The sequence below is a fragment of the Labrus bergylta genome, chromosome 5 (assembly GCF_963930695.1).
Source record: "Labrus bergylta chromosome 5, fLabBer1.1, whole genome shotgun sequence".
In the NCBI taxonomy this organism is placed as follows: Eukaryota; Metazoa; Chordata; class Actinopteri; order Labriformes; family Labridae; genus Labrus; species Labrus bergylta.
The window spans coordinates 24,103,588-24,130,299 of record NC_089199.1 but is presented as its reverse complement, the minus strand read 5'-3'; the positions used below and the strand labels follow the sequence as shown (position 1 = coordinate 24,130,299).

Genomic DNA, 26,712 nt, shown 5'->3' with positions numbered 1-26,712 from the left:
TCTTAATGCTTCAGACGTCTTAACGTTTGGGACAGTTTACGGTAAGATAACGTGATGCAAACAATGATCACAGGAAGTGATGTGTGTTCTGAAATGAAAACCTTTCTTGGTGATGTGTCTGGTGCCGGATGTTTGTCTGTTTGTTTGTTTGACTGTGGTCGTCTGATCTTATTTACAGTAAGGCTGGACGCACAATGAAAGAGTCGGCCGAGACCGACTTCACATCGAGCCGAAAAACATTCAAAATAAAATGAAAGAGCAGAAATATTGAAAACTACGGAAGCCCTAAGCAGACATCCTTATGCTTCACTCAGATTTATCCAGTTATCTCATTATCGCAGGAGAAAAACGCTTCTTATCCTGTGGTCAATGAGCTCATTTCTCGAGGTCTTCAAAAAACAAAATGAAACTGACTCTTCATGACGGGAAAACCAGCGTTATTATCCGAAGATGATGTGAAATAAAGACTGTAAAATCTCAAAAAAACAAGCTAAATGTTTTTTTGATTACAGAAGTCGGAGTTAAATCAAATGTATGGATGTTTGTCCTCTTAGAGATTCTGTAATACCGTGTTTTAGTCTTACAGAAAAGGAGAGGTTACTTCATTTCTTTGTTGTTTTTCACCGTTCACTCGACGCCACTTATCAGAGGCCTCGTCCACACGTAGGCGGGTATTTTTTTTAAATCAGCTTCTTCTCTGCGTTTTGACCTTTTGTACATAAACATCTTTTCAGGTCTCTGTAAACTCTCCTTTAGTAAAACTCCTTCCAGGTTGAAGATGTTCAGAAACTCTGTTTAAGGTGCTTCTGTGTAGACCTCACGCTGTGCGTCGGTTTCTCCTCTGTGTGATGTCATCATGCGACGCTGTCACTTTAGTTTACATGAGATTAGTGCGATGGCCGACGTCACCAAACTAGCGCTGGTGCTAACGATGCGAACTGGACTTTTTACAGGCTCACACATACACACACAGTTACTCTCCCAGTGTGTGGACGAGAAGAGACGCCTGATTGGACGACGGAGGTCACTGCTGCTTTAGACAACAACATGAGCGGTTCTGGACGAGACTTGGCGGACTCTGGGTTGAAATTTTCATGTGGATGAAGATGTACGGGACGGACGGGACTCTTTTTTTAAACAGAGGAGGAAAACCCACCGTTTAAAAATACTCGCCTACGTGTGGACTCGGCCTCGGTTCATTGAAGCAGAATGAAGGAAAACAAGTGAGCGATTTCAAAGGCGACCAGGAGTGAGGCAGTCAAATGAGCCCGTCTGCTGCAGGAACTCTAACTCAGAATAAACAGAAACATTAATATTCTTCTGCTTGGAAGAATTTAAACGGACCTTAAACAACAACAAAAAACCCAAACTTCAGCGTCACTCAGATCCTTCTTTTCTGCAGATTCTCTGGTAGGATTCATATCGGGGTCCTAAATCTTAAAGTTTGAGAATCAAATGAAGTAAAAACATAGGTGTTTCAGTGTGCATCCAGCCTTCAGAGGGAGACAACATTCAAGGCGTAGAGTAGATCTAAAAAGGAGATACTGTACAGTCGTCACATCACAGCCCAGCAGGACAGAGAGAAGAAGGAAAAAGTGGCTCTTTTTTTTTTCTTTTTTTTTAAACATCTGATTTCATTTCTTAAACATATCATTTTTTCTCTTTTTTTCTTTGTACAAGCGTGTAAAGTCCTCACACACACACACACACACACACACACACACACACACACACACACACACACAGATCCTCCGTGTGTATGCTCGTCGCTTGGTTTTCTTCTGTACAGCTTGCGTGTGTGTCCCAGGCACACTTATAGATACACACACACACACACACACACACACACACACACACACACACACACACACACACACACACACACACACACACACACACACACACACACACACACACACACACACACACACACACACACACACACACACACACACACACTCGAATATGCAAGCATGCCCTTTCTTTGCCCACACATTAAATCAAGCACACACACTCTCTCTCTCTCACACTCTCTCTCTCACACACACACACACACACACACACACGCTCACAGGTCGGGGTTTTCGGGTTTCGACAGCAGCTGCAGTTTTTTTTTTTTTGCGCTCTGTGTCGCCCGGTTTTGCGTCAAGGAATGGCAGGCAGCATCAACGGCGAATCAGAAAAGAGAAGAGGATTTTCAGCCCCTCGGCCAATCAGAAGGAGCTGAGCGCCTCCAGAGCCACTTCATAGCAGAACTTGTACTGTTCCTGTGGAGGACACGCAGACAAAAGCAACATCAGTCATCTGCAAAATAACTTTCATTGTGAAATGCTGCTTGACCTCCATGAAGGAACTTCCAGAGCGCCGAGTGAAGACAGAGGCGATGCATCGTAGAAGATTCTTACAATTTGTACATTTTCTAAGTCATCGTGGCCTCTTGAGTACCGACCTCTTATCTCATATCTCACATCTCATCTTAGGACGTTCCTCTTAACTACACAACAGACACATGCAGCACAGGGTTGCCAGGTTTACACAAGTAAGCCGCAATCAGGAAACTAATCCAACATCATTTACCTGCAGAAGCTTTGATTTCGCAGCTTCCACTGTTTTCTGAGTCTGCTCTTAACTTAAGATGAGTCTGAAATTAAATTTGTTCTTAACGTACAATTTGTAGAATTTTATGACAATGTTTAAATTAAAATTTCTAATTTAAATAAAAATGGATTAAACTTATTATTATATATTTTCTTTTGTTCTAACATTAGCTCAAATATTTCCAACAGTTTTCAAAGCCAGAGAAATCTGTCATTTTAGAGTTGACGGCCGCCATGACAGAAACAACATGTTTATCGTTGCCGTGGAAACACCGGATGTTGCGTCAAAGACCGCTGCATAAGGAAGCGTGAGCTGCTGCTTAAAGCTGCCGTCCCGTTGCTGTATGTGCTGCTGTGATTAAAAACGTCATGTAAACTATACTCGGATACATGTAAACATATTCTCTTCCTCAGGTCGGTTTCGCCCGGTCGTCATGACTACGGTCAATGCTGAGTTCAGTTTCCCTGGGGGTTGGAGTAGCAGAGAGAACTCCCATGATTCCCCGGCAGCCTCAACTTCATCTTTTTGTTATTATAGTAATGATTTGTGGCGGAAAATACATATTGCATTTTTAATTGGCCCTGAAAGAAGCCGCTTAGGAAGTTATCTTTTTGCCTTTATTGGATAGTAAAGCTGAAGAGAGACAGGAAACATCGGGAGAAGAGAGCGAGGGATGACATGCAGCAAAGAGCAAAAGTCGGATTCGAACCCAAGGCCGCCGCGATGAGGACCCTAGACTCTGTAAATGGGACGTGTGTCATAACCACTAGACTATCCAGCTTCCCATCCCTAGTCTGGTTTTTTGGACTTTTAACCGAGCCTCAGTCGTCATGTTGTTATGTAGATATACAAGTAGTAGCTTCCATATTGAAAAGCAGCAGCCAATCAAAACAGGTCCTCACCATGGTCTCCACCATGTTGGTCTTGTTGTTCCTCAGCGTCTTTACGGTGTGGAAAACATCCACAATGTTCTGCTGCTGGATCATCTCGTTGATGCTGCAGATGGCACAGAACGTTCCAGAACGCCCTCCGCCGGTACTGCAGAGGAGGAGGAAGAGGAGGAGGAGGAGGATGAAGAGGAGGAGGAGGAGGAGGAGGAGGAGGAGGAGGAAGAATAGAGGAGGGAGGGAGGACAAAAACAATCTTCATCATTAAACAATAACAACAACGTCATCCTGAAAACCCAGGTGTGTAGGCCATAATCTCCCTGCTGGTCTCGTTGATCATTAAAAGAAAAAAAAAAATGGAAGAAAGAAAGAAATAAGAGATTTACATCATCGAGCGAGTAAAGAGAGGAAGTAGAAACACCTGAAAATGTCTTCTGACCCGCTGCCTTACAGTCGGGGATCTCCACCTGCTCCCTGTTAGATCAGCAGGCTGTTCTCTTTCTCTTTTATCACTCCGGGAGCTCTGCTGTTTTAAATGTGTTTATGACGTAATTTCATGTTTTCCTGCAGACGCGTCTTTATCCCTCAGTTGTTGTCCTGCCTCTGCTTTAGTGCAGCTGCTGCATTCAGGTTGATGGTGTCAGAGGAATCACCTCAAACCTCTGAACTCTGTGCAAATACGGTTTAACTAAATGTTTTGCTGTTTTGCATGCAACAGATGAAAATCCAAATCCAAACAAGAGGATCTTTGTAGGTCTTGTCATGGTCGATATGCAAACATTTTATGCATGTAGGGGAAAATAACCTCAATAGCGGGCCTTTTCTAAAAAGATTTCAAGAAGTTGCTATTTTATCTTCAGACCTGGTGACCATGTCACTTCTAGTGAGTTTTAGGGAACATTCAGGCGCCCAAAAAGGAGTCCTAAAAGGCAGGCACAATAATAATGATTCATTGCATTCCAATCGGTTCCCAAGTGGTTAATTCCATTTCAATCTATTTTTGAGAAACCCACACAGCTCCAGTCTTAAACCAGGGATAGTTGGACTGCGCCCAAACCACACTTCAAATCACCTGACAAGCCGACTTATACCGAGCCGTCCCACTCCACCCTGTTTGTCTCCGTTCTTTGACCCACCCTCCTTCCTCTTCCTTTCATCTTGCTTGTCTAACTCTAGGAACAGTCCGGGTCGTGATCAGATCGGGCAGAATGACGCCTGAGACACAACCCTCATCCTGAGTCTCCCTCCGCCCTGCAGTCAGTCCAACCTCCCAGACCGGCCCACTGACAACTTCCTGTCTCATCACTCATATGACCTATCAATTAATATCTTATATGGTTTTGGCGTCATCCTTCCTAGTGAACATGTTAATCGCAAATCCCTGCTTGTATTAGAAGGCCAAAAAAAATATGCAGAGTACAAACAAAAGTTGAAGGAAGTCACATTAGAGACTTTTAAAAAGTTCCTCAACGTGAAACAAGAACAATAACAGGAATAAGCTGTGAGACGTCTGAATGAGACTGACACCGAGTCACATAGAGAACAAGCAGCACAAAGAAACCTGTCACCGCTCGGAGCAGAACAATAACTGGCTCCACTAATGGATTTAAGACGTCTGAATAGATCTGTTCACCTTCTAGTGACGCTGTTTCTCAGACTTGAGAAAGTTTGCAGTAATGGATACAGATGAGTTGATGCAAACATACAGTAGCTGTGTGTACATGCTGTGTGTTCACTGGCTATGCGGCTCAATCAGCTGTCAGAGATCTCAGAGTTCAGACTGAATTAAACATTCAGACACAGAGAGGTGGAGAGACAGCCGTCACAAAGATCTCTCACTGCCGCTCTGCAGGGGCGGTGTTAGTCAACCAATCACAACAGCTTTGTGTCACATAAATGGTCAGACCAATCAGTGAGATGTGTAGTGGGTGAAATGATAAAGTGACCTTACTACATGATCAGACATTAAGGACATTCTATGTTGAAGTGCTGGCTTCTCTGACAACAATGCAGCAGCCAGTATGTCCTCCTTCTAACTTTAGATTCTGGTCCTGAATGCTCTGGATTTGTTTGGACCAGAGAAGGTAGGCGGTTTTAAGACACCACTGTTTTGGACGCCCCTCGGTTTGCCAGACATGAGAGCAGTTATCAGGTCAAACCAACAGGTGTTGCAGCGATGGAAGCGGGCAAGAGAAGTGTTTCAGATAGAAGTGATTGTACCCGACCTAAAAAGCCTCTGCATGTTTCTAATAAGCTCCACGAGTAGAAACGTGCTCAAACTAGGATCAATATTGGAGATGCTTTTTGAAAAATTGGAGAGAGGTTAGAACGCAGAAAGGTTTACAGACCGATGCAGAGCTGGCTAAACACTGAAGCTTCAGTGTCCACCACATGGCAACCTGTGTGAGCATCGACTCTAGAGAGGAAGGGGGCGGGACAGCTCTCTATTCAGACGCAGCCTGCTGAATGACCAACATATGGACATTTTTGTTAATCTCAGTGTCTAGAATTAAAATCTCCACAGCGTTAAATAAACGTAGCTCTGACAGATCGCTGTGTAATGTGTATTAGACACCTCCCCCTCCCCCCCCCCCCCCCCCCGCTCTAAAGACCCCATCACGCTCTAACTCCGAGGACAAGTGAGGAGCAGAATAATCAATTTTCACCAGCTCCTGATTGAACCATCATGTTTCCTCTTATCTCTGGTATTACCAAGTCTGTGAAATCAATATGTGGGCTGATTAGCCGGTGTAGCAGTCTTTAGCCCGGAGCAGAGAGCGTTTGTTTCCCCGTCACTCATGATTACTTACGTTGAGCAGTACTGACGGGGAATTCTTATTTTTTGCCTTTATCTGTTTAAATTCAACTTTTTTTTGTTGTTGGTGTTGAATTGTAGCTGCGCAGGTAAGAACTTTATAAACGTCAGTCAGTTTGCAATTTAATTGAAGATGATGAATGATGGTCTAAACGACGTCGTCTTTTCCAAACAGGACACCAATCAATAGCTCTCGGTATTGATTCTTTATCAGGTCAAAGAAGGTTATGTGTATCTGTCACCATCTATACTCCTATATGACACCAGAGGTTTGAATGTTGATTCTGAATAAGAAGGAGGAGCAAGGCGAAGAACTGGACGTTCGGTCATTACCAAGCACAGTTCAGCAGTTATCAATCTGGACGTGAGTGGAGGATGCCAATCCAACACCAGGTCTCTGCTCGTATATGTCATAGACTGTAAATATGAATGTTTGAAGCCTGAGTGTTGTCACCCGTCTGTTCCTGCAGGGGGCGCTGGAGTCCCATCGATGGCGGTCTCCATGCTGGAAATACTGTCTCAGTCTAACTTTCAGTCAACCTAACGACAGACTTAGAGCTGGAGCTGAGGCGGGTTTTAAACCTCCTGACAAACCGTTACACCGCGCCCACCTGTCAATCAGGTCAGCTACACGCCTTATTGTGAATAACTCTTATCCTTCATCAAATCAAAACTGATGAGTCATCAAAGCATTCACCCCCCTGTACAGTGTGTGTTGATCGAGACATGAGATAATCAGACCTATTTGTTTTCTTGAACCAGGCTGTAAACATGTTAATCTCTGCTGTAAAAACAGGATTTTTAGAATGGGTGTGTATGTGACTTCCTGTGCTTCTGCAGCCAGCCTCTAGTGGACACTTTAGGAACTGCATGATATTGCATGTTTGCATTGGCTTAATTTTTCCGGAAGTTGACGCAATTTTTAGGGTTATAGAGAAAAACAGGACCCAGGTTTGAAATACCTAGAATTCTTTCTCTCCTTCCTCAACCATGAACTTAAAGTTGAAGTGACTTCTTACCAGTTTTAGCCATACCCATCCATATTTAAGACTGGGATTGTTTCTATTTGCTTGAGCGGAAAAAAAAGGTTTGAATATCTAGAAAAGCTTGTAACAAAACAAATCCCTGCACAGAAAGAAAAAAACAAGAAATCAATGCCAATTCTGATTGGCCCAATGAGCTGTGACAGAGGATGCTGATTGGATAAGCACCAGTGATGTGCTTTGGGCAGTGTTTGGACTCTGTGTGTGTGTGTGTGTGTGTAATTGTTAAGTTCAGTGTAATCTCTCCTAGATAGATTTTACATTGTCTGTTTCCCTCCCTCATTATCAGCGTCATTTGTTCTGCTCGCTGCACAGCCGTGTGTTCTCATGTAGACAAACGATCATGGATTCACAATAACCACTATTATTCATGTTCCTTTGTTTATTTATACTTCTGTTAAAGTCAGTCAGGATATATGAATAGCGGATGACGCAGCTCGCATCGCACTCGCTTGAATGTTGCTCACTGAAGTTCAACTTTTTGTCCCGCCACTTTCTCGAGTCTTGTGCCTGTGCCTGCTCGCCATGCATCCCATAATCCTTTGCCCTACTCGCGTGTCGCGTCCTATACAAAGTGGATGTGGCGCCAGAATTGTCGCATATAGTTGGGGCTGGGCCGTTAGGCAGTCATTTGCAATGTGTAGACTGCATTCAGATCACAATGACACTTTAAATCCATAAACTTTCATTTTGGTGTAAATGTGTTTAATATCTTAAATGCCCAACCCTTATCACTCTATAATCTGAAATCAAATTCAGCTGGTATTACTGGCTGAAGCTGAAGCCATTTACTAAACCCATCCTCTATCTGTATCTCCACCAATGATTTATAGCTTTAAATAAGGTGGGGTATAAGGTAAAGAGTTAGATATGCAGCTCTGGTGTGTAGGTCACCTGTAATTTATCAGCCAAGGCTCTTTGTAAGCTGGATGTCAGGTCGGCACTTTTATTAAAGTACAACAATTTAGCAATTTAATAGCACCTTCTTTTAACAGTGTATAAGTATAATTCTATGTATCAGATCAGTTCTGTGTGTGTTTGGCGTCCTCGTGCTGCTCTTCAGAAACACCTGAGCGGAGATAAATATTCAGAGTTCAGACCATCTGTACGTCAGACGGATCAGTGTGGGAGAAATAAAGCATGAGGGAAACACCTAACATAGAAAAATGGAGGAGTCGAGAAAAAAACATACATGTATGTATCATCTTAAAGGTCTGTGTGAGTGTGTGTGTGTGTGTGTGTGTGTGCGCGTGCGTGCGTGCGTGCGTGCGTGCGTGCGTGCGTGTGCTTCTGTAGAGAGTGCACTTTATCATTGATAAGTGTGATCGATCATCCCGGGGAGAAATGCTTTCTCCAGCCCTCCACCGCTGACTTCCCACTGCTTCATTACATGTTAGGAAGTTTGTGCATCCGTGTGTGTGTGTGTGTGTGTGTGTGTGTGTGTGTGTGTGGTTGTGTGTGTGTGTGGTTGTGTGTGTGTGGGTGTGTGTGTGTGTGTGTGTGTATGTGCTGAACTTACAGGCAGTGCACCACAGTCCTCCCGTCCCCTCCGTCATACTGCTCCTGCCATTTAGCCAGCCTCCTGACCAGCTGCAGGATGGAGCGTTTGGAGAGAGGCGTGTCTCTGTACGCCGGCCAGCCGATGAACTGGAAGTGCTGCACCAGGCGGTAACCGTCCTGAGGCTGCCGAGACACAGAGAGAGAGAGAGAGAGAGAGAGAGAGAGGGGTGAGAAAACGAGGATGTTTATCTCTAAAGCTTCCATCACCATATTCAGCATCATGCAGGTTCTTTCATTGGTGGTTGTCAAAATGAGAAAACAACTGGAACACCTTCCAAGTGTAACACCTAAAATCATTAAAAAAGTATATTTATAAATAAGGAAGTCTATTTTCTTCTCTGCGATATAGTTCCACATTAGATCATCAGGGTTTCTAAAGTGTGAAGAGGGAATACTTGGTACTTCAAACCATTCATTCCAGGATGACAGGACCAACATATTAACACATTTTAAACTCACTGAAAGCACATCTGCTGCTTTAACCCATTTTCCTGCTGACTTTATTGTCTTCACTGACTTTGCATGCAGGTATGTATGTTCAGACAAAAATATTTTGTACTTTGCTGCTAAAAGTGGTTTTGTGCAGGTTTAGAGCCTATGATTGTAGACGTTTGGATCAGGCTCCCTGCACTCCAAACCTGTAGAAATACCCAATGCAGTCTAACCCCAGGTCGTCAAATACAGATGTTTTTGCACATCATTCAGACATACAACATAGGTCTTTGGTGTTTGATACAAATGCACCATTAAAGCTTGTACATTGACATATTGTACATCTTGGAGATGTTGGTGCAGCAATCCCAGGTTCCACTGTCATCTAAAAGTGAGCACCTCAAAGATAAATGGTCTGAAAGTCCTCCAGAAAACACACAAGCCGCCACCAACTCCATACCACCAACAGCATCCAACGCCCTGCAAAACAACCGTCTTTGCCTGTGAAAACAGCATCTGCGACCCACTTTTGGGTCCCGACCCACCAGTCGAGAACCACTGCACCCAACGCGGCCATTCTTCTCATCTGGTGTCAGCGTGTGTCGGCATTCTGTCATGCTCCCTATTAGGTCTTGTTTCTGCACGAAGCAGCTTTTCCCAAAAGCAACAGCATTGTGTTCAACAAAGAGAACGTCTCATAATGTTTAATTCGATTTCATGGCAGACAAAATGTTTTTTCAGTCGTCCGGCCCGAGGCGGTTGGCATCCACTGCCCAAAAAAAATACCCAAAAAACCTGCCGTCACTGTCAGGATGATTTGCTGCCGGGTTTGCACACACAAATATGCACATTGACATTTGCAGCCACAGCTAGATTCAGCTAAATCTGTTCTTTATTTTCCCTTCTACTATCTTCCCACTCTTCCATTTATACCTGATTTCCCGTCTCGTCTCATCTCTGCTTCCTTCTCGTCTTAATGTCTTTCTTTTCATCGCGCTCGCCACTTCAAATCAGCGCCCATTTCAAACTTTTTTACAGGCCTATTTCTTCACCAACTCACTCCTGCCTTCATTTTTCTTCTTTGTGCATTTTCCATTTCGCTCGCTCAAACCTTTTCTCCCCCTCTCTCTCTCTCCTCATTTGATGGCTTAGCGGTCGGGCCGTACAGACTCAGCGAGGCTGGAGCTGCTCTCTCAGTGTGAGATGTGCTGTTGTGGTGATGATATGAGCCATTTCACGCTACACCGGTGATGTGTTTGAAAGGTGTGGAGAGAGAGAGAGGCAGCGAGAATATAGGGAGCAGGGGTAGTGGGGAGTTCACTAAGTGCTATAGGAGCATTCAGACGATAGGGAAACCTCTGGAGTTGTTCCGCCATGGATGGAGAGAGAGAAAACGAGATGAGAAGAGCGGAACAAGAGGAGGTGAAAGGAAAGACATGTCTGGAAGTGAAAGTAAAGGAGAGGTGTTACAAGACAAGAGGAGAAACAATGGGAGAAGATATATTTTTAAAAAAATGTCCTGTTGTTATTGAACCACCTCCAACCATGCGGCCATTTTCTCCGCAGAGGTTCTCTCTAAAGCAGGACGACTCAGTTAGCCGGGCCTGCTGCAGTGCTGGACCTGGTTTCATCCTGACAGCTGCTTAAGTGGAAGTAAAGGTCAGGTGGAATGAAAAATGTCTTTTATGTGTTGTTACATTTTATCTCTGCATGCGTTGCTCCACTATGTATTTTTATATGTCACATGAAGGTCAGCAGCAGTGTTTTCTTTCTCTTTTTCTTCTTCTTCTTCTTCTTCTTCTTCCACTCATGAGCAAGGTATCAAATCAACAACTATCAAATCAAATAACATTTACCGTACTGTAATTATCAAATGATTTGACACTGTGCACACATCACAAAGAAACTAGATACACAGTGTAGACTCATGCACTCATGTTACTATTTATTTTAATTCTTTGCCTAGAAAACCAAAAACTGTTTTGCATAATCACAACCTGCTGAACCTTTAAAGGTGGAGTCAGTAGAAATGTTCACTGCAGCTTGCAAACACAACATTCAAACATGGCCCCTCCTCCTGGGCTCATCACCCCAAGAAGCAGGAAGTTGCTAGCACAAGCTAACCGCATGTGTTTATCACCTGGAGGCTGCTCCCCGCCCAGAAACGTCCCGAGTCAACCAGAACAAAGCAGAACAGTAAAATCCAGTCAGAGGACAGAGTCTCTGCAGACACAGTCACCAACACACATGTATGGAGGGAAGGGACGATGGAGCAGCTTCACTTTAGGAGAAGTCTGTATTTTATTTTGAAGGAGTAAGCTTCTGATTCTATCTTTAACCTGCTTCCTAACTGGTCTGGTATTTAAATGTAAAGTAAGGGAGTACCCTGGCCATGTTGCAGATCCTGAAGATCCGGTTGATGATGTCTTCATCGATGTCTGCCGATATGAACTCGACCTGTATCGGACCGTAGCAACATGAACTCTTCTCCGGCCAGTACTGCATACACAACTGCAAGAAAACAGAGAGGCCGATCAGAGGACGTTTTCATAAAACCTTTATACAGACACATCATTGATTCTATAATTTATGTACTTTTATGACCTCAGGGTCTGAATATGAATGCAGTGTTCATGGTCTTATGACCCTACGCAAAGACTTATAGAAAACGTAATAAATGCAGGATCTGATCAAGATAGAGCCAACTTGCAAAAACAAAAGGCATTATGCAGAGTGCAGGTTTTTATCTGAGAATCCTGAAACAATTTCAAATCAACGCTGAGAGAAGTGAACACATCTGTGTTTGTGTTAAATGTGCATGATGACAGGGGCGACGGTGGCCTAGTGGTGAGTGAGCTTGCCCCATGTATAGAGGCTCTAGTCGTCTAAGCCAGGGGTTCCCAAACCTTTCAGTCCGCGACCCCCAAAAGTAAAGTGGCCAGCAACTGGGGACCCCCATTGTCCCTAGAGGTGGTTCAAACACTCAAAACTCAACTCAGCTGTCCAGACTATGACGCCTATCCAAAATAGCGGCGTCAACTTTGCTTTTGTTTATATTTTCACAATAATGGATAAGACATGCTATTTACATTTTTTTTACATGTTTTTGGAAGGAATCTCGCGATCCCCCATGGGGTCCTGACCCCGACTTTGGGTACCACTGCTCTAAGCAGGCAGCACGGGTTCAAATCCGACCTGCGGCGTGTCGATCCCCTCTCTCTTCCTGATTTCTGACTCTATCGAGTGTTCTGTCTCTAAATGAAGGCATAAAAAGTCCAGAAATAAACCATCATGTACTCCCAAAGAAGTACATGATGACACGAGCTGCTCCAGTTTTGTGCTCTCATCTCTTCTCACAAAACTTTCTGAAAGGTTAACCAAGCGGGGAAACTCCTGGCCCAGTCGGCGTGACCGGGTTAGAGGTCACGCCGAACGTTATGTTGAGTAACGTTCTCTGATCAATAGCTTCTGCATTTCAGATTTTGTAACGATTAGCAGAGTTCATGAACCGCTTAAAAAACTAAAATGTCTGAGAAAAGTTTCTCTGCTTTCTGCTCCTAACCTTTTCAGGTCAGAGGATTGGTTTGCACAAAACTGTAGCTAAAGGTTTCTCAGTTGTCCGGCTCTTAAAAAACTCTAGGACTGCAGATACACATTTATAGAAACAGTCTCTGGGCGTATTGATCCGGCGCTGTGATGTTCCAGTCGATGGGTCAGCTCCTGGTTGTCTGCTTTTTTTTCTAAAGCTCTGTTAGCCAAATGATGGGGGGAGCAGGTATAGAGGGAATTGCATGTGTGTGTACCTGTGCCGCATCCATCTCATTGAGCATTACAATGGACGAGCAGTTGTAGTCGAACACCAGTCTCCAGAAGTCGCCCATGGTGTTTGGCAAAGGATGCTGGGTAACGATGAAGGCCGCTGGCTGTTTGTGGCTCTGGAGTGTTGGGATGGAGCAGAAAAAAAAAATGAATGACTGAAAGGTAACCAGACAATTCAAAAGAGTTCCATTTGGCGACGCTGGAAAGTTCAAGATACTCGAGCGTCACGTGCACGAGAGCACACTTACATCCATGAGTGCAGCGTTGATGTAGTTGGAGCTCTCTCCGTCCACTGATATGAGGAAGGGAAGGCATCTATCCGCTGATAGTACGTCCAAACTGCGGTTCTTGTCGTGGTTCCTTGGTAGCAAACCCACGCTGCAGTCCTCTGGACGGACTCTAGGGGTCACTATGTTCAGCGTCTATGGAGAGAAAATGGTAACAAAGCATTTGATTGGAAAAGTTGGTGACTAGATTTTGAGGGCTTTTTTTTTTTTTTTTTTAACGCTATAAGTGGAAAATCGATTAACCAGCTGTATGCAAAAATAAAAATACAAGCATTGAAAAGAAGTAAAGACTGCTTACTAAAAAGACATTTTTAAACTTCTAGGGAGGAAATATGGAAATATGTGCATGCCTACTGGAGGACTTATGTCATCTTGTCTGTGCCGCTGCAATGCCCAAATTTCCCCTCTGGAGAAAAAAAGTATTATCCTATCCTATCCTTATGTTTGGCAAAGACAGAATCTGTTTCAGGGGCGTTCCAGGACCTAATAGCTCCGTGCATTTTCTCAGAGTCAAGCTGAACAAAGTTCATTACCAGCAACGACAGTTAGTCCTGTTCATATTCCTAAAGGTTTAGGTGTGTGATGATGAGTGTGTGTTCTCACTTGAAACTCGTCTTTAATCTGGCTGGAGTTGGTCTGCGGGTCCAGTCTGCTGATGTTGTAGTAGATGGCTCTGAACTCGCACACGGGTATGGCTGTGTTCCCACATAGACACGCCTCCAAGATGGCGTCGTGAACGAACACGTACTGCTCCTGCAACGTGAGGAAAAGGCAGAACCAATGAAGCAGAAGCTGGAGTGAAAATATCCTTTATGGAAAAAAAAAAACACTTTTGTGTAAAAGAAGTGGACGTTGCCATGGTGATTTCACACATTGGTTTGGAGAACCTGGTTTGGCCTTTCGCTGATCACTATCATGTTAGAAGAAACCAGAAATGACCATATTTGGACCACAGGTTGAATATGCATTCAAACACGAACACAAACGCCGCTAGACAAATTCAGGAGCCACAAGTCCAAAGTTGAAAGTTCAAACAAGTGGTGTTCATTGAAATTAAATTAAATGCATTCATTTTTTTTTATTTGCTTTTATCGCATGCTATTCTGTCCCTTTCAGCTTCCGTTTTGCAGCGTCATCCTGCAGCCACAGTGATGGAAATAACGACTGCGCTGCGCCTTTAAATGGTTCATTTCACTTTAAAACACTCCCGCACAGCTCAGATGACAATTTAAAGTAATTAAGTAACGACACATGGAAGAAATTATGAAAGTAAGTAAGATGTTGCTCATCAGTTCTCTAAAAATATATTTTATTAATAAGATAAATCTCACTATTTGATCATCTCAAATGAGCAAAGAGCGTTCACTTATTCTCACTATTTCCTCAACATGCGTCTGTCGCAAAAGTCCGTCAGAAACCTGAGTAATAGTTAACTCATTTCATCGTCTGTTGTGGTTATTTGTGTTTTGGCGTTTGCATTTCTGTTTGGTTTGTCTTTCTGTCAATGGGGTTGTGTTTCTCTCGTCTGCAAAGCATTTTGTATATGCATTTCGTCTGACTCCTCCAGGCCTCCGTACAAATCATACCATGAGCTCATCAGAGGTTTAGAGTAGGGATGAATCAAACGAAAGTAGGGTCGCTTTCCCCTCTTGATTGGTGTAATTACAACCAGTGGAGTTAGCACTTTCTGGCAATTTAAAAATAATTTGGAAGCTCAACATTTATACAATTTGTCGTCCTCAAAGTGCACGCTTCCCTATTTTTAAAAGGGGGCAATAGTTACCTGGTGCACCTGCATGTGACCTCTGACCTTGTGTTTCTGTTAGCATTGACAGCATGGACTCAGGACCTGGTTTGGCTAAGCTGTAGCATCGTTTTTGTTCACTCTGTGCGTGTGAATCATGACTTGTGTGCTCGTTCCCTCTCTGCAGCCTGGAAGTGAATTAAAAGGGGGGAGGGTGCTTTGCTGTGCGATGTTTCTGTGCTCTGGATCAAGTGTGCTCTTTGTGCTCCAACGAGCTCGCCGGTAAAAGCTTCAGCCAGCGTAAATCCAGCGGCCGCTGTGCATGTTAATTTACCCCTCAGCCTCCTCCTTTAACTACAGTTATTCATTTTTTTTCAACCCATGTCTTCTCCATGTTCTCGCTCACAATATGTTTAGATACCGTCTCTAACTGTTTCCATTCCCCCCCCCCCCCATGTTATCTCTCGGCCCGTCTCTCCCTGTTGAATGATAATTGTTACCCTTGGAGCGGAGAGGAGAGTTTCAAAAGCATCGCTAAAAACGTCCTCGCTTGGCCATTAGCTACTCGAATGACACACACACACATGCAAAAGAACATGTAAGCACACACCTAAAGCCACAAAGAGAGCACTTATTCATTCACACACACACACACACACACACACACACACACACACACACACATGCCTCATCTGTGCCTTTTAAAGAGGAATTACTTTGTGTCGTGTGAAGCAGGGTGATAATGGCGTCAAGCAGCTTCAACACTGACACAAATTGCTCCCACACATGTTCAAAAGGAAGGGCAGGATGCATTTAACTTAGCTTTGAGTGCAAACACACACACACACACACACACACACACACACACACACACAGATAAACACAGCATTAGCTCTCATACCGCTGCTGTTGAATGAAATCCCTCAGAGCTGCAGCCTGGCTAACTTTCCTGAACCTGGCACTTCTAAAACACATCCAGAAGTCTCTGAGTCGGAGCCGTCAGTCTGGAAATGAGGCTGTTTTTTTTTTCTTTACTCCCCATCATCATGAAGTTGACTTTTCGGGATATGTGAGTTTTTTTTTTTTTATCTATCAGGGGAACAAATGGAAAGCGGAGGCGGGATGGATTAGGTTGGGCTTAAGGTAGCTTAGAGACGAAATGAATACTTCTGTTCTGAAATGAAACAGCCAACATGTGACGGCGCAGAGTCTTTAGAAATGATTGATTGCACAAAATTAGGACACATTATGACAAAGGAAGTGAGAGCCCAACTTCTCATGGGGCAAAGAAAGAACTGTTTAACAAATAAACCATGTTTTGATGGATATTAAACTTTTTTGATTACTTTTGCAAGGCCTGATGTAAACCAGTAATACTTCCAGATTCTACCTGGCAGGCACCTCCATGTGGGGCCAAAATGAGATACCCTCCTCAGTCTCCATGGAGGTCCAACATGGGTTAGTCCAGATGGGTTGATTAATGGGCCTTAATGAGCTCCATAATGGGCCCATTTTGGTGCGCACTCTAAATCCATCCAGTACCCATGTTTCCTGCTAAATGCTGAGCCCATTTCCAGAACTTGCCTATTTAAATCAATGTTGGCAATGTGGGTCCAAACACCCCCCAGGTAAAATACTCTCGAAGCCCATAATCAGTTTAAGCCCACCTCACCAAGGAGAGACCACTATGGACTGCATGAGGACCTGTTGGCTGGGTAGTTAGCCTAAAGGATGTGCAGTGGTAGAAATTAATTCTTTGAGTTTTCTTAATGTGCCAGAGGCAACTGATTTGGTAATGTCATTTTACTGTACAGGGAGGTTGTTGATTGGCTATTTTGTCCTATAAATGTTAAAAATTATTTTAAAGAAACCCATTTTTTTGGGGCGCTGGTGGCGCAGTGGTTAGTGGCCAGGAATGGGGGATGTATGAAGGCTGTGGTCCTCCAAGCATGCGGCCCAGGTTCGAATCCCACCTGTGGCTCCTTACCAGCATGTCATTCCCCTCTCTCTCTCTTACTGATTTCCGACTCTATCCACTGCCCTATCTCTACAATAAAAGGGCCCAAAAAGCCCATAAATAAATCTTAAAAAAAAAGAAAAACATTTTTTATTTTTTTATTTTATATATATATATATATATATATATTTTTTTTTTTTTTTTTTTTTAATTGCACCCAACTTAAAGGCTTTATATGCGATTTTTTGATCCAGCAGATGAGCACCAGCATGAAACCAAAACAACTCGCGTTGCATTGTTGTGTTAGCTCTTTCTTTATTATGCTCGTATCTTCACACTGCATGTACATTTACCTGAAATGAGCGTGATCTAGAAACGCAGTTAAGCAGTGAGTACAGTATGTTATTCTTATTTTCTCTAGTCCCTCAATTAAACAACTTTTATACGTGAGGAGAGGAGCCAGCCGGCCGGCCGTCCTGGCGATGTAAACAAACTGAGGATAGGACTCAGAAAACTCGGAAAACATCACAGACAGTGGGACTCGGGTGTTACACCCATTGTAGACAGTCAGGACTCACAGAGTTATTTTCAGAGGATATACTTGATTTCTATTACATTTAAGGGTGAAAAATCGCATATTAAGCCTTTAAACATTGTTCCACTTTACCTCTGCTGCCCCGACGCCATCCTAGGGGAAACACCGGAGTGTGTGTGTGTCTCTTTTGTGTTTGTTTTTAAACTCCTGCACACTAACCTCCGTCTGCACCATGTTGACTCGCTGTGACCTCAGCTCTCGGATGCAGTTAAAAATGTCCACCACGCCTTCGTTCTCGGCCATGTCCAACATGATGTCCACTGCGATGAAACAGCCCGTCCTCCCCGCACCGGCGCTGTGGGAGAAGGAACGAAAACATGGAATATTTATCGATTAAATCACAAATGAAGAATCAAGTCATAAGCGTGCTTAGCCATTTACAGTTTAGGAAAAACTGACATCAGAGAGGATAGACGAGTCATTGAGATGTATGAGTTTCTCTGTTCCCTCTCTCTCCCTCTCTCACCCTCTCACACCCTCTCTCTCCCTCCCTCGCTCTCCCTCTCTCTCTCACTCCCTCTCTCCCTCTTTCTCTCTCTCTCTCACTCCCTCTCTCCCTCCTCCCTCTCCCTCTCCCTCTCTCTCTCCCTCTCTCTCTCTCTCTCTCTCTCTCTCTCTCTCTCTGTCACACACACACACACACACACACACACACACACACACACACACACACACACACACACACACACACACAAACATGGAGAGACTGTAATACCACATGTCAGGTGTTAAAGCGACACATCCGGAGCAGTAATGCCTGAAGGGAAAAGACGAGTGGAGGGACAGAAGAAGAACAGATGGACGGGTGGATTTTATGAGCGAGGGGGGGGTTAGTGATTGGGAGTGATAGAAGTGGTCGTCACAGGGGAGAGATCAAGGCGGGAGAGGAGGCAAGGATGGAGGGATGTATAAGGGGAGCTGAGAGGATGAGGCATGGAGTGATGGTGAGAGGGAGGGGGGGACGCCATCTTTCACTTTGCAATCCCCCCTGACAGTTTACAGGGAAAGGGGGAGAGAGAGAGAGTGAGAGAGGAGGGGGGGGGGGGAGAGAGAGAGAGAGAAACAGAGGGAGTGAGAGAAGGAAGAAAGACAGAAAAGAGAGAGAGAAGGAGGGAGCGCCTCGGCAGATTACCTGTCAACCTCTGTGATTAATGTTGAGACCAGAATACTGCCGGGCCTCTGTGTGTGCGTGTGCATGTATGTGTGTGTGTGTGTGTGTGTGTGTGTGTGTGTGTGTGTGTGTGTGTGTGTGTGTGTGTGTGTGTTTGGACGCCTCATGACACAGGCCAATAGCGTCAGAGTGCCCCCCGGAAATTGGAAGTGACTGCCATAACTTCCCGCCTGTCTGTCCACACACTTTAACGGGAGCCGCCTGTTTACGCGTCGGCCTCGCCTCGTTGTCCGTCCGCTGATATCTTCCCCCTTCTCTCCTTTTTTGAAAAATCTAATTACCTGTCTGTCTCTGTCCCGCCGTGCGTCCCTGTCCCTGTCTGTCCTGAAGGAGCTCTTGGATTGTGTTTTGTAACTTCTCCTGTAGACTCCTTCGCTTTTCTAAAGGCATCACATCCTTCTTCTTTTAACCACTGCAGTTTAAAACTCAGTTTTTAGCCGGTTATTAACCGAACTTTAATACATAATGACCATTTTTATATTGCACATGCACAAACAGGACATGTGGACGTGCATCAGTGGAGAGATGTCAGAGCGAGGGGGGCTGCTACACGGGGAGCGCACCAGATCTGGCTTCCTCCGCACCTCCAGCCAATGACAGCGCAGCAGGTGAGTTAATGTGAGTGAGTTAGCAGAAAATAAGAGAAAATAAAATCACAGTGAGGAGAAACACCAAGTGGATTAAGCTTGGTTCAAAACGAGGATCCAGCATTTAATAATATGCTGTGTATGTGTGTGTATATATATATATATATATATATATATACACAGTATATATATATATAGTATGTAGATATAAGTTAGTTGAATAGTGGAATTTTGATTTTCTCTGGCAAAGTTGTAGTATTTGTGAACAGGTGCTGCATACGGCTGTTTGAAGGCCTTCTTCCCAAACAGCCTCTGGCAGGTTGGGGGTCCAACGCCCCCCCCCCCCCCATGACACCACCTCATAGCTGTGGGTTGTATTAAGGTGGACCACCAAATGGAATACGTTAATTTTAAATGCTCTTTCCAATCTAAGAAATCTACTCTACATTATTTTTTTTCCACAGCTTGTCACAGAGCTGACCTTTTTAAGCCTGCGTCTGCTGACAGCTCGGCCCCGGAGTTGACCCGTTACATCCCATGAAGAACAGAACATGGAGGTTAAATATACTGTCGCCATGGGGATCATGGAAAACTGTCACTTCATTTTTTTTTTCTCCCCCCTTTACCTGTCCAATGATATCGGAGGGGGAGGGAGGGAGGGAGGGGGGGAGATGAAAGTGGGGTGGAAGGTGAATTCTTCTTTTTTTTCTTGTTGCCTACTTTTTAAAGGTTAATACCATCGATCTAATTTATGGGCCAGAGGGGCTCGATGTGAGTGTGTGTGTGTGTGTGTGTGTGTGTGTGTGTGTGTGTGTGTGTGTGTGTGTGTGTGTGTGTGTGTGTGTGTGTGTGTGTGTGTGTGTGTGTTGGTAATGACAACCTGTGCTAAAGCGTTATCTTAGACTGGAGACACACAGAGGAGGAAGGCAAAAAAGATTCGAGGAGGATAGGCTATTTTAGAGCTGAATATTTATTTAGTCACACAGATGGATTAGTCAACTTAACGCACCTCACGCCACGGGAAAATGTGGCGAGACAATCTTCAGAACCAAGCAAAAGTTTAAGTTACGACGGAGAGGAAACTCGGGTCCCAAACTGAGCCCGATTATCTCCCAGTGTGTTCACAGCTTTAGAAGGTTAGAGGCAGGGTTGGACATTTTCTAAAACTAACAGGATTTAGAAAGTAGCATTCCCTCAATGCTCCGTCTGCACCCCATCCCCTCTGTGCTCCCTCTTAAGCCACGCCCCCTCACTTACATGCACAACCTGGACCTGTACTTCTAACCCTTTGCAGCCTCGGACCAACAGCATCAGTGGTTAAAGTTCAGTTCCAGTGAAATACCTCTTTGACTGTTTGTGTCCTTACCTGCAGTGTGCCACTATCGGCCCGGCGTCCGGCGGGTTGAGGAACTTGACCTGCCGTATGAAGCCAAGCAGCCCGGTGGCGTAACAGGGAACCCCGTGGTCGGGCCAGCTGGTGAAATGAAACTGACGGAGTTCTCTGATCTCGTGGTGACCCTTCTGAAAAACACAAACGGTGAGGAGGGGGGGGGACGTTACATCAAAAGTTGAATCAACTGCAAAAAAAAAAAAAAACGGGCTCTCTGCCATCTCCCTATCTTGTGTCTGGATGATGACGGATGAACAGATCTCAGGAATCCCATCACGGCTCTTTTGGGGAAAGACTGACAAGAAGACATATCACAGTTCAGCAGCCTAATTTACAGCGGGGATTTTCAGGAGCCGAGGGGGCAGCGCTGCCTCTTTGGCTTCAGACGGAAAATAAATCAATCTTGTGGATGTCGAGGTTGGCACTTTGGGCCACTTCTGGGAAGGAGAGACAGGAAGACTTATCGAGGCTCATTTGCCTAATTTACAGGGGAGATTTGAGGAAACTGATGGCCATTTTGGCTCCACAAAAAAAAAAAGATTAATTGATTCTGCAAATCTCATGATGGCCCTTTTGGGAGGGACTTGTACGAGGAAATGACTCGGTTCAGTTAAGCTGCCTAATTCTCGCCGACAGTTCAGTCCTTTCACATCCCTTTTTTTATGAGTTTATGACTTTGCAAACACTTAAAGACGTCTGAAAGATTCAAAACAGTGTTCTCCTTATGACTCAAACACCTTGACAAAACTTTGGGAATCACATACTCTTCCATTGGACGTATACACCGTTTTAACGTTTGCTAAGAAACGAAAAACAAGAGAAATCAGAGACAAGCCTGTGCCTAAAAAATGCTAAAGTAAAGGTTTCACAAATAAGGAAATACTTCATTTTTTGGCACATTAGCATCACATAGTCATAAGTATCATGACCCTGACAAGATACTGCAAGAAACTGGAGCTTTACCGCAGAAAGACTTGGAGGAGGTTGTCTCTTTTGTGGCGGTGGAAATCACTTTGAGGTTTCCCCTTTCATAATTTTCCTGCTGGTGGATGGGCTGCTTTTCAGATAATTTAACCAAAGCCTCATTTAAATGATTTACAAATATAATATTATGAATAAACGTCTTTTTTTATCTCAAATTTTTTGATTATTTTTCCTTACCTTGGCCCTAAAACGCTGTCGCACCTTTATCAAAAATCTAGATGAAATTATGATTTTTAAAGGACAGCAATATTTCATTCAGTCAGCCAACAACGCCTTCAAACTAAGCCTCCACAACCAACTGTGAAAAGATTGAACGATGCCATCAGTCAATCTAGATTACTCTGACAGCGTATGCCACCTTGTAGACGTCAGATAAAGTGTGAGATTCTGTTTCTATAGCCAGTTTGGTGTTTTTTCCCTACGACCTTACAGTCAGTTAAATTATGCATACCAATCGATCCCATTATGCTGTGCTAAACTTCAACATGAACAGGAGATGGTTCAGTTTACTCGCTAAGAAAAGCACTTTGAGGAAACTGTTGTGACTGCGGATCCCATTCTGGCCCCGGTGGAGAGACAAGGTCGCAGTGAAGTGTGGCCGACATGAGGAAGAAAGAGGAAGTGATGTAAAGAAACAGCGAGCGAGTAAGGCAGCGAGTAAGAAAAGGGCAGAACGCCATGAAGAGAGGATAGACGAGAAGAGGTGAAGGCGAGGAGGAGTCCACAGTAGAGACGAAGATAAAAAGGAGGAAGGAGAAGATGTAAAAGAGGAGATAAAAAATGACCAACAGACAGAGACAGAAAACCACAGGGTGATTTGACGACTGGACCTCTCATTGATTTGCTCTTTTGTGATGTTGAAATTACTTCTTTAGATCGATAGAAGGAGGTCTCCAACACAGCCGGGGTAATCAATCCATGACAGGTTGGTAGAAAAAGTCCAAAACAACATTACAATCCTCCATGCGTCTACATTTATAGCTCGTGAGGATGCAAAAAATATTTGAGGTGTTTTGACAGAAGAGAAGTAGTTTTGTGCAGAAGTAGAACCAGACTGTTTCCTGTTAATCAGAGTTGGCAAGAAAGCAAATAGTCCTTTCACCAGTGGCTCAGGGTACGCCAAAGCAGACGCCATCTTGCGTGAGTTTATTTTAGGCCTTGTATTTAACAAACGTTTCATCATTTTTGATCTCTCTAGAAGGGCTTGGGTGTACTCGGGCTTTCTCGCTCCATGTCCTATTGTTTACGGTGAGAAGGCAGACTCAGAGGGCAGAACAAACACCTAGCTGTGGGAGTGTCACCCACCTGGGGGAGGGGTTACTGCCCTTTGTGATGTCATGAAGGGAAAATCTCCAAACGGCCTGTTTGAGCACACATTTTCTGAAAAGTGGAGCAGGCAGAAGACGGAGAGGATGGACTTTTCATCATTGGGGGGTTTGTAGACAGACTAGAGACACATGTTAGAGTTAGAGGAACATGGTGAAGTGGATTTAGCAGAATATGTGACCTTTAAATATGTCTGACCCAGTCTGTTTTGGGTTGGAAATACCCACTGATTACTGGTAAATTCCATTTTCTGTAACTCAGTGCGATTTGTGGTTTGAGCGGCTGCTACTAAACATCATATCAAACTAAAGGGCTGGAAGTACATTGGCCTTCAAGTCATGTTCAATCTTTTATCTGTGAAGGTTCAGATCAGTCGTCCAATTGTGAAACATCTGGAGAAAACCAATCCAAACAATTGGTCTTCAGCTTTGATAGAAGATGTCTCAGGGAATTCTGGGAAGGGTTATTCCCATGGGGAGATGACGCCCACCTTTAGGGCGGGTTCACTGAGATGAAAAATGAAGACAGAGCGTGCAGGTTGTCAATCATATACTCATCTGAACAGTCAGAAAAGGTAGAGGTATCAAGGGTTCTCGCGGTTGAAGGAATGGTGTTTTGACCCACTACAGGGAGAGTTTCTCCAGAACACTTTTGAACACTTCTCAAACCATCTGTCCTCTCTGTTTGGTACACCATGCACCGGTCGTCTGTTGCTGTGTTTGTTGGCCTGTAGGTCCATGTACACTGCTCACTCACTTCCTGTGTAGTTTGTCGTCCACTGCGGCTCGCAATTGTTTGGTTTCTCCAGATCTGAGTGCCATAAAGCAGATTAGACGTCTGCTGCTTTGGATGTGCTCCATTGGGTGTACTAAGCCCCGTCGCAGCTCATTGTTTGGTTTCTACAAAAACACGCTCTCACTCTCCGTCTTTTCAAAGACATGAGCATGGTCAGCAGCTGTCTGCTTCAACTATAATGACGCTCTAGGATCCTCTCTATAGGGTCGTTTTTTAACACTAGCCAAGCTCCAGGGTAATGAGTGTTCAATGTCCGATTAGACTTTAACTGCAATGTGGTAAAAATACTTACTGAGACACATTTATGATTTTTAAGACTTTGGAGAAGTCTCTCTTTCTCTCTCTCTCTCTCTCTCTCCCTCTCTCTCTCAGCATCACCAAGCCAACGAGCAGCTAAATCATAACAAATACTAGGTCAGCAGGAGGTCCGCAGATATTTCCTGCCAATGTTTCTCGCGTTTGTATCTTCAGTGAGGAAGGGGAGGACACATCAAACAGGCATGCATTCTGTTGCCACGATGCTTTCAGCCGCATTCCTACTGATTGTGAGGGTGCAATCAGAAAGCAAAAAAAAGAAAGTTGGGAAATCTGCTTGTGGACCTGTTTCACTGTGTGAGGGGTTTCGCTGTCATATGACTAACATTTCAGGATCAAGAGCGGCAAATCTTAATCCTGAAAAGGATTTACATGTGGCACCTGGGGTGGCCATTAAGATTTCAAGGGAGGCCTAAATCACCTCTGGCCACCCCTCTGGCCTCGCCTCTGCACGGGGGTAATTGTACATCTCAAAACAAAGAGACAGTGGGTTTTCTCTACATCTACACCTACAGTACTTGAACTGCTAATGTTAAAACGGATACCGACTTCCATGACTTGTTCGATGAAATCAACATGTTGCTTTGAACACTTTTCACACAGCTGATCAGAAAAACTTGGCCTTTACTTTATCCTTTGCTCACCTCCAAAAAGCTGTGTTTGATTCCAACACTCGTACATGAACGTCTCTCTGTGACCTGCTTTTTCATCCTCTCTCCCTCACTTTGCCACACACACACAGACTTTCTCTTTCTTCGAGCGTCACACTGTCACCCTCTCTTCCTCAGTGCTCCTTTAATCTCCTTCGATGTGCCATTAATAAACCTTTTCATTAAGATCCTGTTCTCATTATTCACTGCAATTAAAGCTGTTTAACTGCCATGCAGAACCTGTGCACACTCCCTCTCTCTCTCCCTCTCTCTCTCGCCCGCTCTCTCCTGCTGCCTGTCTTGCTTTGTCTTTGTTCTTAAGACACACAAACACACAGCACACACACACACACACACACACACACACACACACACACACACACAGCACAGCACACACACACACACACTCACTCACTCACTCACTCACTCACTCACACACACACACACACACACACACACACACACACACACACACACACACACACACACACACACACACACACACACACACTCAGAGAAGCTCCTGTACTTTAAAGATGGATAATTTTGAATTATGTGTGTGTTTGTGAGAGTGGTGTGTATTTGTATGCGCACTTCAAAATGACAGGCTTTTTAAAATCAGCTTTTCTACGAATTTTAGAACCTCTGCACACACACACACACACACACACACACACACACACACACACACACACACACACACACACACACACACACACACACACACACACACACACACACACACACACACACACAGAGGTGGTATGGATTAATGGCTTGCTAAATGAGCTGACAGCGAGGACTTGAAGACTTGTCTTCATAAGCTGCTTTTGCATGAGTGAGGCAGGAAGGAAATACGGCATGGGTGGAAAAAAAGAGGAAATAGATGAGAGAGAGAGAAATAAGAAAGTTCTAAGAAAATCACACACACCAGAAAGCAGGATGTAAAAGGACGATTTAACTTATTCAAGATGCTTTAGTGATTTTACAATTGAGAGAAAAACTGTTTTTTTAATGAAGAAGTAAAATGGCACTTTTAATCAGCACGTTGGCTGATGATGTTGGTATTTTTCTACACGTCCATTCACACCATCAGAAGATGAAGCAGCAGGAGCAACTTGGGGTTAAGTGTCTTGCCCAAGGACACATCGGACATGTGGCTGCAGGAGCTGGGGATCAAACCCTTGACCTTCCGGTTGAGAGTTGACGGACTCTACCAACTGACCTATTAAGAGCTCTCATTAGATCATGATTACTTGGGTATTATAAGAACGCCAGTACACTCCTTTTTTAGGGTATAAGAGTGGACAAAGTGTGAACAAACACAATTTAAATGCAGCAGTATCGTGCAAATTGCACGGCCAATATTTTTATGTGGTCATGCAAATAATGAAAACAAGTTGGAAAATGGATGTTTGGATAAGCCAGGTTTTGGGAAAGGCAGCGAAAAACAAAAAAAAGAGGAGAGCGAGAAGAGGATGCAAAGTAGTTTGTAAAATCAAGGTTTTGGATCAGAGCCTAATTGTGAAGTGTCTTTGTGCAGGTCGTGTGGTACAGTACTCGACTTGCACGTGTCTGTTCTCCTCTCGAATCCCTCCCGCCTGATTACGAGGGCCCCAATCACACATTCAAGCCTCCCATTAACCAGCAAGATGTAAACATGTGAGAACGCTCGCTCGCCTTGAACCAACCATCCATCCTTTCTCTACACCGCCTTTTACCGTTCAGGGTCACAGGGGGCTGAAGCCAATCCCAGC

General features: G+C 44.2%; 1 protein-coding gene across 9 annotated transcripts in view; it reads right to left on the bottom strand.

Moving 5' to 3' along the window:
- Positions 1-2,138: 2,138 nt before the first annotated feature.
- The window catches only part of ptprt (protein tyrosine phosphatase receptor type T), a 287,907-nt gene continuing 263,333 nt past the window's right edge, over positions 2,139-26,712 (bottom strand). For all 9 annotated transcript variants that reach the window (XM_065955243.1, XM_065955240.1, XM_065955244.1 and 6 more), the window contains 9 exons: positions 20,862-21,016; positions 17,897-18,032; positions 14,045-14,194; positions 13,403-13,576; positions 13,139-13,270; positions 11,721-11,846; positions 8,863-9,026; positions 3,501-3,636; positions 2,139-2,267 (listed from right to left, as the gene is read on the bottom strand). In XM_065955243.1, the coding sequence (XP_065811315.1) occupies positions 2,214-2,267; positions 3,501-3,636; positions 8,863-9,026; positions 11,721-11,846; positions 13,139-13,270; positions 13,403-13,576; positions 14,045-14,194; positions 17,897-18,032; positions 20,862-21,016 (1,227 nt within the window). In that variant the 3' untranslated portion in view covers positions 2,139-2,213. The remainder of the gene's footprint in view (positions 2,268-3,500; positions 3,637-8,862; positions 9,027-11,720; positions 11,847-13,138; positions 13,271-13,402; positions 13,577-14,044; positions 14,195-17,896; positions 18,033-20,861; positions 21,017-26,712) is intronic.